Raw genomic sequence first — 16,484 nt, 5'->3', positions numbered from 1 at the left:
TTTCACACAGTAGCCTGAACATAGCTGCTTTTGTCTAAAAAATGTGGATAGTTCTGAGCTTGCTTTTTTTTAAATGTACAGAACTAGCACATTTTTCTGAGATAAACAATTAGAAGCATAGTTATTAATGTGGATTTTCTTCTTCATTTTAGAATTACAAGTTCCCTGGTTTCAAGCCAAAGAAACTCACGAAACTACCAAACCATCTAGAAGCCGCACAACTCTGGGATTCAGTTCTAAAAGTCCAAACCTTCAAGGTATAAACTTTGTATTTCAGTTTAGGTAGCAAAACTCTAAAATATTTTTAGAGCTTAAGGTAGATCAATTTTGATATGTAGTTTATACCCAAAGCAAAATAAATATATGTTAACAGTTCTTTTAAGATTTCATGACATACTTTAGACATATTAAACATTCAAGTCAGTAAGAAGCCAATTACATCATATCGTCCACTGTTAAAATCCACATAAAATGCATTTTATGTCTCCCACTATTATATTTTGGGTCTTTTGTTGCTATACACCCTTCTGTACCTCCCTTAGCAAGATGTACAGTATTCCAATTTTTTATTTTTTATTTATTTTTGCAAATAATGATAAATTTCAGATAGCATTAAACTTAATATGCAGAGTGATTAATTCACTCCATTTTATTAACAAATGAGGAAAGTGTCATGAATTGATTGTTCAGCAGAGCAGCTGTTGTTAATTGAGCCTTGTTAAACAGGAGCACATGACTAGGCTGGCTGGTTGCCAGATCCATCTCCCAGTTGCTATAAGTATTTTGCTAGCTTGGCCTCCCAAAGAACACAAACGCTTGGGCCTGCTGTTAGACTTTTTGGTATACTCTTTTGTATGCTACCTGCTTGAAGAATATAAGTTTGGAGAACTGTTTCTGTGATACTTTTATGACTTCATGACAGAAAGGACATAGCTTTCAGTGCAAGTAACATTTTGTGTATTATTGGAAATGGAAGCGCTCCCACCTCTGATAATGTATTATTCTGTGATTAAAGAAGAAGCAGGGTTTGATGAAACATAAGAATTGATCCTTGGAATATCTTTGTTCTATTAGTAATTTCATAAGTAGTATTTTAAACATTTCATTAGTAGGCATATTAACATTGTAAATCTGAAAATGTTGCAGAACTGTAACCTCGTCCCCTCTCTGGTTGTTTTGCAGCTTTATAATGGGGGGGGGGTGTTTGTTTGTCACAATATATATATATATATATATATATATATATATATATATATATATATATATATATATGCTTGATTGTAAGAAAATCTGTGGTGGTTTACAAGAATATAAAATAAACATTAAAATGATCAGTAAAACTGGTTAAAACTGGCATTTAAAAATATTGAAAAAATGATTAAAATCAGCAATAGCTTAAAAAGAAATAAAACAATTCTATCATCACCCTTTAATTTGGGCTCTACATCTGCAAAAGAAAAGGATACTGCAACATGTTAATCAACCAAACAACAAAACAAGCCTATCCAGTACCTGTAACTATATATGGAGTTTGGGGGTTGTGCATACTGTACCAATCGGTTGGATACCATAAACAGCTTTCAAGGAAACCCAGCCAGATGGGTGGGGTATAAATATATTATATTATATTATATTATATTATATTATATTATATTATATTATATTATATTTATTTATTTATTATTATCAAGCAGCAGTTACTTGTTAAGGGCATGGCCACATTATGTTTGTTCCCCATTCCTCATTGTTCCCAGAGTGGTGATCACCATTGCATAGGCTCAGCAGTTGTGAGGGCTGCCATCCTTGCTGATCTGTGAACTGGAGTCTATATCTCCAAATGCAGAACAGAAATTGTGCTTTCAAAGGGGATCAGCCCTTCCTGTTTGGTCCCAGTAATCCTTGGTTCAACACAATCTGAGATCTGTTTGAAAAACTTATTTTGCTGTGCAATCCTAAACATACCTGCTCCCAGGAATGTCGGGAATAGAATTGTATCATAAATCTGCATAATATCTGCACTTCCACCTTAAAATTTGCAGATTAGGCTTCTCACTTTTTTGGGGGGGGGGTTACTTTTGTACAACACTGTATAACATTCAGACTGAAGAAGTATGGAAAAATTTTGAAGCCTTCTCAGTACTTCTTGACATTTTTTTGGTCCAAAGAAATATATTACCCTGGCTGTTGCTTTCACATTAATACTATTTGAATATATCTAAATTATTTTTGCTATACAGCTGCTACTTTAAATTATCCCTTCTTCTTTTCTCTATTAATATTTTTGAAGCTGGCAGTAAATGTTAGTTTAAGATAATTACTGCCTGTTTATAGCATAATGTCATTTAATGGATTTGCATTTTTCCTTGAATTTACACATTTAGACAAGGTGTCAGGTTTATTTATTGCAGCCATTATTCCTTTCTTGTCATTTGTTCAAGGCCAAGTAGTATAAAGTATGAGAAGAACCAGATTTTTTTTTTAGCTAATATTGTTATTTTGGTCAATCTAACAGATATTCTTAAGATCTGTGCCAGACATGAGTTTGCAAATACTGTCTTTAAGAAGCCAACAATTAATTAGGATCTAAAAATCCAAACTGAAGCTTTTAAATTTCATATAAACAATCAAGGCCAATTTTTATAATCCCATAAAATTTATATGATTGCAGAGCATAAAATAATTGCTTGCTATTGAGAAAATGAGTACTGACCCGAGCAATTACTATGGGTCAGTTTTTAAAGGGTTATATGAGGTTGCAGCTGCGGAGTGACAAATAATCTTGTAGATGCATAGCAAAGGACATAATGAACTATAATTTGTTAAGTTCAATGCTGTAAAAATAATTTTCCAAAGCATGACTTGAGTATAAATAATGCAATGACATTTGCCTAGGCCTGTCAGATGCCTTGTTTTTCATCACAAGTCCACCAAGATCCTTTCAAAAGGTTACAGTCGATTTGCATGACCACTTCCTTATTTTTACATCGTGGGACCTAATTCTAGGATCATGATGCTTCAGACCCCCAGCACCCCAGGCGGTTTGGAAGGCATCCTGTTTTGGGCTGCCCTCCATACCAAGTATAGCAATTGTAGCAAACTAGGTCAAACGTTGATTCCTTTTTTGAATTTAAAAAAGTGCCCTTGGTAAGTGGTGCTTACTTCTGAGTAGGCATGCATAGGATTTTATGGTTCAGTGGTTCCCAACAGGTGGTCCGCGGACCCCCAGGGGTCCGCGAGCTATGCCAGAGGGGTCCGCAAGATGCTATTAGAATAAAAAATATATTAAATATATTTCGTATGATAACAGATTTTTTGTTTTGGCCGCTTCCCGCATGAGCAGAGTCTAGTGCAAAACTAGAATTAGATAGAGGCAGTAGTTCTGCTGTATGCCGTTAGGTGGCGCTTTACAAACACTACTGTTTTGCAAAGAGGCAGCGTGCGCATTCTACTAACGCTCACCTCCCCAAGATGCTTTGTGCGCGTCGGCTTCATTTGTGCGCTACTGCGCAGGTACCCTGTCTTCTCCATTCCCCTCCCTCCTCCCTGGCACGCGCTGCCTCTTTGCAAAACAGTAGTGTTTGTAAACAAAGCGTTGTTTTTCGCGGAAGCTACAGTTCGCGTAGTTAAAAATGGACCGTTGGTTAAAAAGTGGTTCATCTCATTAAGAACTGAAAATTAAAACTAACTGTATACTGATGGAGTACTCTGTTGTAACTGTAAAAAAACGTATAAATATAAAATATAAAAAGACTCTTAATTTGGCTCTCACTTTTTAATTTTAGGATTAGGAATTAATGGGGGTCCTTGTCACAATAGCGGCTCGATGAGGGGTCCTCAAGAAAATTTTGTTGGGAACTCCTGGTATGGTTAATTGTTTATAACAGTAGTTGCATTGGGCAAGCATATAGATGTATGTTACAAATCCCCTACTTTTTCAAAATGAAAAGCAGCTTTAGGAAGCAGCAATTTGGAGTGGAGCACAAGAAGCTTCTTAACAACTTCCTTACCAGCTGTTTTTCTTGTCAAAATCCTTCCCCCACCCCCACCCCATGTGTGGTTCCTGATGCATGTTTATGAAGAGCAACTCAGGGTTCAGTTTGGGTGAGAAGTGGCTGGTGTTGAAAGGATTAAGAAAGTAGTTATACATCCTGCCTTCTTGCTTCTATTCTCAAAATTGTAGCCTCCTGGGGTTGCATTTTCCATTTTAAAAATGAGTTTGAACTTCATATCTTTAAGATATTGTTGCACACCTCACCAATCTCCAAGTGGTGCAAGATATCAAGTAAGAATCTCATAGAGTGGAAATGCTCAGTTTATGGTCCGCTCCAGGCACTTACCCAGAGTTCGTGTTTCCTTTGGAATGACGTACAGCAGAGACTGTGGTGTCTATGATACTGTATATGGTTTATTTACACATATATAAAACCTGAGCCTACAATGGAGGGGTTTACAGCATTGACACCCCCAAAGAGTCTTGTTTCTCCCATAGCCACAGTCTTAGATTCAAACAGAAATCAAACATGACTCTTACACTTTCCAGTTTGCTGATTTTTCCTCTGGCTCACATCACTGCCCAACTCTACTCTCAACACACACACACACACACACACACACACACACCAAACTTACAACAGTATCAAATTGATTATCAGTCAAGTCTGCGATGCTCAACACCATATTGGAAAAACATCATGCTTTAATCAGGGGCACTCCCTTTGAAGTATATATGTTTGGGACTGGATAAAAAAAGATATTGTTCATCACCTTGTTGTAATTATGTTTTTTTCATTTTTATTAACAGGGAGTAGATACAAAAATTCTGAAGAAATTGTTTATCTCTGAAGCATCCCTTGCAATTTTACAGGATTGCTTTTGGTGGTGGTTTCTTCACAAGTTCAAGGTATGAAGACACAAAGCTTTATTTTCATTCTTATCCAAATTAAAAAACGTAATTGGAATATATAAAACTTCTTGTTGATCATGAATGAATCTGCTCACATACATGGACTTCTGTGTTAAATAACTGTTGCCCTTTGACTGATTTGTACTGAAATACAAACAGAATAAGTCACACAGAGAGTTATAATAACCCTTGAAAGAGTGTTGCCTCTGTGGGGTACATAATCCATACTTGAGAGCTTAAATCTGACACCCAAGGTGTGTGCAAATGCTATAACCCTTATGTCATGCCTGGGCTTTTCATACCTGAGGTGTAAGCCATTTCATACATGAGGTGTAAACCACTGTTTGGATCATCAGTACAACAAACAGTGAAAGCAAGAAACTTGGGGTAGGCACAACATTAACTGCAAAAATTCCACTTCTCTCTCTCTCTCTCTCTCTCTCTCTCTCTCTCTCTCTCTCTCTCTCTCTCTCTCTCTCTCTCTCTCTTATATACACACACACACACACAGAGAGAGAGAGAGAGAGAGAGAGAGAGAGAGAGAGAGATTCCTATGTCATGTAACCTTTTTAGCTCCAAGATCACAAGCATGATCACTCTGACGTTCCTGTTAATTCATACATTATTTCTACCACCTGTGCTTAAAATCAGTGGTAAGTGAAGCAATGAAATATTAACGCTAATGATACCTTTTCTTGATTTATTTCAAGCCTAATCAAGCTGAACAGGACCACCTTTTTGATAGAATATCAGACAGCTTTGTGGCGCTTCTCTTGAGTACTCCCAATTTCATAAAAGATCCTTTCTTTCAGGTAAAGACACTAATAGATATTTTTCAATCATGAGTATTGCTCCAGTCCATTTCCTCCTTGTCTCATTCTCAGAACAAAAGAATGTATCCCTTTGGTATCCTTAAACTGTATATATATCCTTATTCTGTACACTATCATGCTGCCTCTTAAACTCTTTTTGGAGATGAAGATACCCAGATCTTTTAGCTGCTCCTATGTTTTGCCTTCAAGCCCTTTTATGGTCGCTCTTTATACTGGTGCCAGTGACTGCCTCCTCTGCCACTGTCTAAGGTCCAACCTACACTTTATGGGATGTGTGGGTACTGTCACCTCACTACCCCCAGGTAACGTTGCTGGAAAAATAATGCATTATATACAGGCTTGGGAAATACGGCACATACGTGATAATGTGCAATTATCACAGGCTCTTGCAGAGCTTGTATTGAGGTCTGGGCTGGGTGTCTTGTTAGAATAAAGTTATAAACTCAAACAAAAGCAGCTGGTCCCTGGTTGGGGGGCCCCAGCCAGTTTAGTCCTGTGAGGCCAAGGGCAGGTATACCTGGCTGCCCCCCCCCCCCGCTCTGCACGGGCCTGAAGTATTGTACTCAGGCTACATTTACTTTATTGCACTTTCATTACTTCTGTTTCTTCCTCTGTACTTCATTGTGATGTATGTGGTTCTTCCACTGCCTTCAAACAGGACTAAAGATTTTGTCCCTTTTGTATTTCAGCTTTAAGTTTTTGGTTCTTGGTTACAATAATGTTTAAGGTAGTTGGTGTCACTTCTGACACGGTGCAACAATACTGTAACAAAAATAAAATAAAATAAATTGTTTACCAAACCATGTAACCATCACATCACAGGTTCTGTCGCCTTGGCTACTGCTTGTGGAGACAAGGAAATATCACATAATATCAATAATAAAGCTTTTTTTGCTCTCCATAGTTTTTGATGATAAATAGTACAATAGTAACCCCCCCCCCCCAATTTGTTACTTTACCTAAAAAGTATTGCTTCACAAGATGTTAAGCTAGCTGCTATGCTTACTTACTTCGCACATTGGCAGAATTATTCATTTCACCACAAATAATGATTCAGCTATGTTTAAAAGTCTGGGTTTGTTATTAACTATACTTTGCTTATTCTTTATATTACTCACTGCCAACTTTAAATGCTTTAAATTTAGCTTTGTTTGTATTTTGGCAGATGTACCCCGACTGCTTGTCACAAGCCATCTATGTTACTTTTTGTGAAGCTTTTCCTGAATCCCGTCTTTGCTTCACTGACGAATTTAAAGAGGAGCTAATGGATTTAGTTTTTCAATGGATAAGAGGTACCACAATTTGTCTTTGAAATTTATGGTATTAGGACTTTTCAGAAAGATCTTTTCTACATAACTTTATATATTCAGCATTTTATCCCAGTCAACATCAGTACTACAGAATAGTAAAGAATAATAACGCTAACACTCTAATAATGAAAACAATTAGTCCTGTGGCACCTTCCAAACGAGCACATTTATTTCAATACATGTTTTTGCGAATGAAAACTTTCACGTTGATGAGAGCCTATGCCACAACAATTCAGTCTTTAAGGACCAAAGCAGATAGCATGCTAAATGCATCATTCTTAATCAAGGTTTAAGAAAATATAATAGTGGGGCGAGGAACCCAATTTTCATTGGAACAGCAGCACACAGTGGGGCGGGGGGGAGGTTTAACTGTTCCTTCCTCAGCCCCAATCCCGATAAAATCTGCAGAAACAACACACACACACACACACACACACACACACACACACACACACTGTAATGCTGGAAGGATTTTCAGTGGGATTACAGCTGAGGAAGGAATGCTTAAACCTCCCTTCTCCAAATACTGTGATCATGATGAATAGTGGACCCTTCCTACTTGCTATTAGAAACTTATGATGCCCTGGTGATATTTGAAGTGATGAGCTTTGGTGCTATATATGTAGTTTTGCCCCAATACTTTATGGGCTCTTTGTTGCAACCAATTACAGTAGTACCTCGGGTTACAGACGCTTCAGGTTACAGACTCCGCTAACCCAGAAATAGTACCTCAGGTTAAGAACTTTGCTTCAGGATGAGAACAGAAATCAGGCGGTGGCGGCGCAGCGGCAGCGAGAGGCCCCATTAGCTAAAGTGGTACCTCAGGTTAAGAACAGTTTCAGGTGAAGAACGGACTTCCAGGACGAATTAAGTTCTTAACCTAAGGTACCACTGTACTACTATTTATTACTGTTCTCAGTGTCATTATCATTATCGCTAAATTTATTACCTGCCCTTCACTGGCAGGTTTTTGGGCAAGTTGTAATTTAGAATTCAGAATTAAATACGATAAAAACATATTACATTCACAATAATAGGCAAATCAGTATATGGTGGGGCGGCGGCGCTATTATTGTATTAACAAAACTGTCTCTTTAGAATTTGTCACAATGCAATCCTACTGGGGAATACCATCCTTTTGTGGTCAATGGAATTTACATGCTTAGAATTATGCTGTTAAAGTGACACAGCTAAAACGCTCGCTTCATGAGTATAACATGTATCAAGGATTTGTCTTAGGAAGTACCAAAAGTAATTTCAGCAGTGCTTGTAATTTTATGGTACAAGTGTTACTGAATAACTAGAATAACTAAAACTTAGGCCCCAGTGACTGATATGATGACATCCTCAGTGAAATAATGCTTGTCATTCAAAATAATTGCAAGTATGGAATAAAGTAGAACTCCTCAGATATGAAGTACTAAATGTGCTTTGTAGTTCTCAGGGCGTGCAGGCTTTGGAGAGCTGCCCCAGCAACATTTCAGTGTGTATTTCCCTCCCAAATAACAACCATGGTGATCAAATGTATTCTTATGTGGTTATAACATTTGCAGTATAGCCTCTCTAGTTCCTATTGTGCACACAAACAATCCACGACCAAAGACAACTAATTTCATGTCTGAATAATTTACAGCGGAAAGTGATAAAATTAACAAAACTAGGACAACGTAAAGCATTATCCCTCTTCTTTAGAAATATCCATTGAATGTTAGTTCTCAGTTTCCAGTAAGAAAATGAAGAATGTTAGAAAGAAAATGAATGAAGAATGAAGATTGCTAACAAAGCAGCAGACTGTTGAAGATACAGTGCATACCAAGAAGTAAATGTGCCTTTCTTTCTGTCTTTTCTTTGGTAACAAAAGTACTAAAAAGCTCTTGTCAGTTCTTTTTTAAAAACACACATACATTAATTTATGCTTTGCAGGTTTCAAACCACAAAAATCTGCTTGGAAGAAATGGAATTTATTCTGGTTGGAAGCGCCCCTGACACAAATGCAGAAAGAAGATTCCTTACATAAGTCATCCAGTTTGAAACTCCAAAGCTCTGTGATTAAAACAAGGTCAATAGCAAAGTCTTGTAAGTACCAGGCGAAGAATTTTAAAAGTTATTGAATGTTTATTTCAGAATACTGGCATAATATTGGCAACCATGTTATTGAAATAGAGAGCAATATTATAAATCTTAAGGATAAATATGAACCTTGTAATTTATTGTTGCTTCAGAGGAATCAGAACAAAATGTCAAATACTTACTCCCCAGCCATGAGGTTCAGGATGCAATATCAGCAAGGAAAATTTTCAGTGTCATTTATGTTGAGACAAGGCTGTTGTGGTGGGTTCAGCTTAGGACTGGTGCTGAAGACATCTGGGAACTTTGTGGTGCCTGGTACAAGTTACCCCACTTCTTAAGAAGATGGGACAGTGAATAGATGAGTGTTTGTACTGATTCCCTATTGCATTTTTTTTTTACATAACTCAAAGTGTGGTTTTAACCTTTAAAAGCATAAACAACTTAAACCCTGGACTCTGCTAGTTTGGTAAAGAAAAAGTGATTTATATGCGTTGTATATGCGATATAACATTGTGCCACCAGATGGTACAGTGGAGTCCCGTTTTTCCTCTGCCTGTTTTCCCTGTTTAAATTTACAACGTGTTTAACTGAAATGCATCTTTGAGGTGTCTAAATCCAACCCCTGTACAATGGAGACATGTTGTCCTGTGCCACATCATCATCTCTTAGCTGTACTGAGAACACCCTCTTAATTATCCTATCCATGTTCTTAGTATAGTAAGGAAGAGCACCCCCAAAATTACAAGACCCTTCTCCCAGCAACTTGTCTGGCCCTTTTTCTTTGTAAAATCAATCTTTTCAGTCTGAGATTTTATAATGACAAGCAACAAACACTTGCATAGAGTCTGGAAGTACCATGTTTAATAATTTGTTGGGAGCTATAATGTATTCTACACATGTAAGATTTGCTTTGCTGAGCCACTTTATATACAAGGAAGAATCACCGTAAAAAACAAAAAAGTATTGTGAGTTTGTTACTGCTATCATAGGCTAGACCTCTGTTCCCGGAGGGAGGGAGTCACTGCGATTGGGTCTACAATACTAAGCAATTTCTTCTCATTGTTATCTCAGCTCTTTGTTTTCAAGAGTATTGATGATATCTCTATACAATGCTTCCATTTCTAACATTTTGAGCAGAATGTTTGTGAAACAGGGTAGACTGACGGTGGGGAGTTAATATGGACATTCCAAATAAAATTGGAGAGAATCTCCTATTCTAGAACAGGAATGTAAGTGGTTATAAAAATTTCAGTACTTGGAATGCCTTATGATTTGCAAGTTAACAACCCTTAGCCAGTGTATTATTAGATTAATTACAGGGCCAAGGGCTTTAATGTTTGACTTTCTTCATATGTAGGTAATTTTTGTTGCATGCTTAAGACTTTATTTGGGGGGACCTTAAGACTTATATGTTTTAAAGCATTAGAAATACTTAAGCAGTATGTATGCCTTCATGACTAGATGTCTCATCCCCAAGATTTTGTGTAACGCCTTCAAAATGTATGAAGGACGAGAAAATAGGACGTCCCTATTTTCATCAGAGAAATGTTGGAGGGTATGGTCACTCTAATAGTCAAGTAACTATCATACAATCATAGAATTGGAAGGGGCTAAGAAGATAATCTAATTCAACTCCCTGCACTACAGGAATGTTTTGCCCAACGTGGGGCTTGAACCCACAACCCTGAGATTAAGAGTCTCATGCTCTACCAACTGAGCTATTCCCCCAAGGCTATGAAACATGCACTAGAATATTGATATCTACTATAAAAATAGTATAAAGCAGAATGGTTATTAAATTGTAGGGAAAACATTTGTCCCATTGAGGTGAGAAACAAATGGTTCCCATTATTATTCTCCAGCATCTGGTATTTAGAGGCATACTGACCCTGATTCTGAATATAGTATTTAGACATCATGACTACAGTGGTACCTCTACTTACGAATTTAATGTGTTTCAAACGCACATTTGTAAGTAGAAAAAAATTGTAAGTCGAACCCCATAGGAATGTATTGGGAGAAAAAACTCGTAAGTAGAAAAATTCCTATCTAAACCGCATCCAAGATGGCGGACGGAGCTCCATTCGTAAGTAGAAACATTCGTAAGTAGAGTTATTCGTAAGTAGAGGTACCACTGTACTTTCTCTCCCATGAATTTGTCTCTTCAAAGCACTCTGAATTGGTGGCTATCACTACCTATTGCTGCAGCGAATTCTATTGAATGCTGTTCTCCTGGTATTTATTTTGGATCATAAGTGAGACAAACTCTTCCTCTCTTTGACTTATGATGATAGACAGAGCCTAGTGTTATGTCTGCCAAACCAAATGTAGAAGAAATATTTAAAAATGTGAAAAGAACTGTCAGTGAGACTTAAGAGCCTTTGGATTGCATAGCTTTTAAATGTAATTATTTAATAAGGATTTTGTTTTGTTTTTAAAAACCCAGTTATGCTTGTGGGTTTAATTTTAAGTGTTCTGGTATCCATTTTAAGGCTAGCTTCAGTGATCAGTAATGAAACCCACTGTGGCTGAAACATTTTTCTTTCTTTCTAATGAATGTTGTGTTGACAAATGCAGTGTTCAGTTCTTTCCCAGCCACGTGTGTGCATTTAAATGTGTAAAGGGGAATATTATTGTGTGCAGATACTTACAAATAGAAATGCCCTCATTCAAGGCAATGAATAGCAGTGTAGGGGAAGGTAAAAGGCCCTTCCACAAGCCCAACTCTTGACTCCCCCTACTTTTAGCCAATTCAGCTTCTCTGTAATATGTTTTTATCGTATTTAATTCTGAATTCTAAATTACAACTTGCCCCCCTCCCCTGGTGATTCAAGTGGTGCTGAATAGCAAAGGAATTTTGCAACAAAATTTCATGCAACAGAATTTGGTCTTTTGCAGATTATTTCAGATCTAGATTTGAAGTGCTTTTCAGTCAATTTTGGGTTGTCCTCTCCTTAGTATTTCCTGAAAGGAGTAAATCTCCGTATTATAACAGAGGCAATTTAAAGGGATTCCAAATACAGCTGGATCGTAGCATAGCAAAAAACGGGAACTGTTGTCATTTTCTTTCTCTGTGGATAAAACCCTATGCCCCATTTCGATTACATCTTTGTGTATCTTTGTTCCTCGATACTTTCACTATATATCAAGAGGTCATCTGAATAAGAGACACAAAACTGATCCTGTATCCCTGCTAGGACATGGTTAATGAAAGTTTGAAATGCGCCTAAGCCATTTTGTAAGCCAAACGGCATTACTAAGAACTCAAACGCACCATACTTAGTACAAAAACTGGTTTTCCACTCGTCCCCTTTTCTGACCCTGATAAGATTATATACTCCTCGTAAGTCAAGTTTGGTAAAGATTTTGGCTAACCTCACTCTCTCTAAGAGGTCGTCTATACATGGCAGGGGGCATATACAGGGCTTCATTAGACTGTTAAGGATTCTGAAGTCACATACCAGTCTTGGTGTCCCTTCCTCTCCTTTCTTTTTGACAAAAATTACTGGAACCCCTCTAATAAAACCCCTTTGCAAGTTCTTTTGCAGGAATTCCATTAAGGCTGCGGATTCTATCTCCGACATGGCATATATCTTACTTGGGGGTAATCGTGCCCCAGGGATTAGGTCTATTTTACAATCATAAGGTCTATGTGGTGGAAGTTTGTCTGCTTCTTTTTCACAAAAAAACCTCCCTGTAAGCCATATACTGTGAAGGTATCTCACCTTCATTCCCCATTAACTTCCCTTCCACCTCTGTTCCCATCACTTCCACCGAGGTTTCTCCCTTCTGTCCCAAACCATGTGTCATGCAATAGAACGAACCAAAAACCAAAGATCTTTGATGCCAGGCAATCATCGGATTTTGACAATTGAACAACTCATGCCCAGCACCTTGGGGGGCCCAGCTAACTTGGTCATATGAAAAGCCCTGGTCTCCGAGTGATGAGCCATGTCCATCCTCATTGGCAGAGTCTCATGAGCCACTTCTCCTGACACAACGGTCTGCCATCTATTGTCTTCACTTTCAGTGGGAAGTTCAATGGTAACAAAGCAATTCTGTGTTCCTGTACCAATCTCTGGTCTATAAAAATCAGCTGAAGCTCCTGAGTCCAACAGAGCCTCTACCTGGATCCTGCATCCATTGGGTAGTTGTAATTGTACCTTCACCGTTAGTCCTGGGATCAGTGGTTCAGCATGAGAGCCTTCTATTGCTCCTCCACCTGGCTGCAGGCTCCCATTTCCAGCCGGGGTTGTTCGTTTCCCTGATGCAGTTCCTTTGGGTAAATCTCTCCTCTCATGTCTGCTCCAGACAGAGACTCCCATCCTCTACGATTACGACATTGTCATGCCAGATGTCCTTCGTTTCCTCTTCCCATTGAAGTTGTATTTATTGGGATGGGTCTGGTAGCTCCCAACTCCATGGGCTCTGGCCTATCTCTTCCTGGCAAGTTGCCAGCTCTACTCTCTGTACTTTCCATAATGTGGCTTTCCCACCACCGTGGTTTCCATTGTTCCTTCTTTTCACTAGCCCTTCGTTCCATGCGTAGGCTTAACTACAAACACGTTCTGACTAAGGAGTCCAAGGAACCCGGTTCTGGCATTTGTGCCAATTGGTCTAAAATCTCATTGTTCAGTCCTTCTCTAAAAAGGGCTGCAACCGTTGGGGAATTTAGATCCCATCTTAATTTCTATACCAACAAACTAAAATTAGACCAATAAACTCCCACAGTATCCTTTCCTTGTCCCATTCTCAACAGCTGCCTAGCTGTGGCTGTTTCGCACGCAGGGTCTAAGAAAATAGTGTCTAAATATTGCAGAAAGGTTTTGTAGATTTCCTAATGCCGCATCCCTCCGAGATATCAGTGGTATAACACAGTCCTTCCCTTCCAAGAAACTGATCACATAAGCAACCTTCTCTCGTTCCAACTGAAACTCTCTATCCTTTATCTCTATGAGGTAAGAAATTCCCACCTTAAAAGCCATATATTCTGAGCTTTCTCCCTTGAAGCTACGTGGGCGTACTGTAATTGTTTTACTCACTCTTTCTCCATGCGTCGCTTGCAGCAAGGCTGCCGATAGTACGTTGACTTGGCTTTTCAACTGTTAATTCTGTTGCCATCAGTCCTGTAAGGTTAGCTAGAGCATCGGGTTTTCTGTTTGCTCACCTTGCGCTGCTGCAGCTCCGTCCATTTTGTTTATCGTGAAGAGGCGCAGAGCAAAAGGTATTCTGTCAGGTTCAGCGGTCGTCCTCTTCTCATTAACACGCAGACACGTCTTTTTCTCTTATAACTTTTATTACGTCTTCAAACAGTATTTCAAAATAACAACAGTTCTTAACTTGGACTATCAGTCCTCAGAATCGCTGATACCTTTTGAGCTCTGCTTCTCCGTGACCAATCCTTCTCAAAATGGCGAACGCGCTCTTTTTCCCGCTTTCCCTTTCGTTTCTCTAATCTCCTCACAAGGGCTTTCTTGTATTTCCCCTCCTCCGAGTCTGAGCTCAAACTTAACCCTTGCATTACGTGCGAACATCCGGGTCCTTCCTGTTGTTCTCCTTCCCGCTCTCCTTCACTGCTCCCCTCCCCCTCTTGGGTAATATCTCCTCCCTCTGGTAACCATGCTACAACTAACTCCAGCTCTTCCCCGACATCCCTGACACTTTGCACAGCTGCCAGGCTATGCTCCCAAAGCTCAGTTGTAAAAGCAACAATCATATCACTTAGTTAATGAGGCGGAGTCAGTCAGCAAGCAGAGCATTTTCCAAAAAGTTTCTTGTCCAATCTTGTAATAGAGCCCCGTGTGCATAGCCCTATGGCTTTAGGTGTTGTTGTTTTTTGCATTTTGGGGTTGTTCTATTTGAGACTTCCATCGTAAGAACGGCTGCAGGCTGTCTTCTTTTTTTCTGCCATCCAGTGCACATTGGCAAGAGTATTATATACTAGACTTTGTGTCTGGTCATAGAAAGGTTGGAGGGGGGAGGAAGGTGGCTCAGACAGACTGTTTTGTTACTTCTTTAGAATTAAAAGCATATGAAACAGACGCAGCTTAATAAGTTTTTTTTATAAATAACATCAACTTAAATAACTTAATAAAGTTCAACTATAACTTAAAATAAAGTTTAATGCTTTAACAACAGAAGAAGCATGAATAGGTGAAAAAAAAAATCAAGCCATATACCCTAACAGAAATTATATAAAAAGATAGGTTATGTTACATAAAAACCCATATGATGTCTGAATTTTTACTTCATCGTTATAGAAAAGGATATTTTGAGGAAAGTGAGATGAAATACATTTCCCTTATTAATATTATTTCATATACACTATTTTTGTAACATCTTTCAGAGCAGCGTTAGGCATTCTTACTAATACATATGAATACATTGCAGTGGTGCAACCTTCATCTTCCATACTAGCTTTATTGTCTGAATACCACAGAAATCCAATTTCAAATTACTTTAAAACTTACACATTTTTCCTGGAAAGTATTCCATACTGCTCCACCTCCATGCTTAGTACTGACTTGATCATCTGAAGACTCATTCCAGCAGCCATCAAGTCCAACATATTTTACATAACATTTTCATCTGCTTTATTATCATCATTTTTATTATAGCAGCCATGTTTAATTAAGCAGATAGGTTTATTTTAAATAAAATATCATCAGATAATCAAGTCATGACTTAACGCATAAGGGTAAATTTAACTTAACAATCTGCAAAGCTACTCTTATACTAACATGAGGATTGTACAACTCTTTACAATTTTTTACAACTTTTAGTTACTAAATCAGATGTAGTGAATCTTCATTTTTTTAAAAAGGCAGTCTCTTAAAAATAAACATAAATGCGCAAGTCCAGCTTGTTCAGTTTTTCAGTAGTATTCCAGCTTCTCTTCCTTGCACTTTCAAACAGTTCCCTTATGAAATTAAACGTTTTGCTGGAACTGGTTCTCCATAGCTATGTGATTTAGGGTGCTGGCCGTGGAAGGAATTGGGAAGATATATCTTCTTTACTTGTTTTCTGACCTCTCTTGGGGGCGCCATTTTGTTTCAATGCAATATACATCTCCTTCCCTTTGTGTGTCCAGTTTGCTGAAGCATATGTATTATAATGATTTTCTTGAATCCATTCTATGAAATTGCAGTCCTCATTGCATACTTTCTGTTAAAAAAAAGAAAATGACAACAGGTCACATGAATGCTGAAATTGTTCATTGTATTGTATAAAAAAACCATCAGACCTTGAAATGTGCAGTTTAAACAATTTGTTTCTATTAAAATGTGTCCGTTTTTGCAAATCTCTGGCATTGTTGTGAAGGGGAAAGATTTTCATTCATGCAGAAATGCTCAGACATGTTTGGGTGAA

The 16,484-nt window shown here is 38.1% G+C and overlaps 2 protein-coding genes and 1 non-coding gene across 5 annotated transcripts in view; 1 reads left to right on the top strand and 2 right to left on the bottom strand.

Annotated features, from left to right (window-relative positions):
* The window catches only part of FAM227B (family with sequence similarity 227 member B), a 113,472-nt gene that overhangs the window by 14,195 nt on the left and 82,793 nt on the right, over positions 1–16,484 (top strand). The window contains exons 6-10 of the mRNA XM_060282751.2: positions 153–257; positions 4,802–4,900; positions 5,614–5,715; positions 6,902–7,028; positions 8,970–9,122. Of these exons, the coding sequence (XP_060138734.2) occupies positions 153–257; positions 4,802–4,900; positions 5,614–5,715; positions 6,902–7,028; positions 8,970–9,122 (586 nt within the window). The remainder of the gene's footprint in view (positions 1–152; positions 258–4,801; positions 4,901–5,613; positions 5,716–6,901; positions 7,029–8,969; positions 9,123–16,484) is intronic.
* TRNAK-CUU (transfer RNA lysine (anticodon CUU)) lies at positions 10,772–10,849 on the bottom strand. The gene has a single exon. It is a non-coding gene; the product is annotated as a tRNA-Lys (tRNA).
* The window catches only part of FGF7 (fibroblast growth factor 7), a 59,798-nt gene continuing 58,534 nt past the window's right edge, over positions 15,221–16,484 (bottom strand). For all 3 annotated transcript variants that reach the window (XM_035131695.3, XM_035131694.3, XM_035131696.3), the window contains exon 4: positions 15,221–16,280. In XM_035131695.3, coding sequence (XP_034987586.1) covers positions 16,086–16,280 — 195 coding nt within the window. In that variant the 3' untranslated portion in view covers positions 15,221–16,085. The remainder of the gene's footprint in view (positions 16,281–16,484) is intronic.

Source organism: Zootoca vivipara, chromosome 13 (assembly GCF_965207765.1).
Source record: "Zootoca vivipara chromosome 13, rZooViv2.hap1.1, whole genome shotgun sequence".
Lineage (NCBI taxonomy): Eukaryota > Metazoa > Chordata > Lepidosauria > Squamata > Lacertidae > Zootoca > Zootoca vivipara.
Note: the sequence above shows the minus strand (reverse complement) of the source record. Positions and strands in the feature narration are given on the sequence as shown.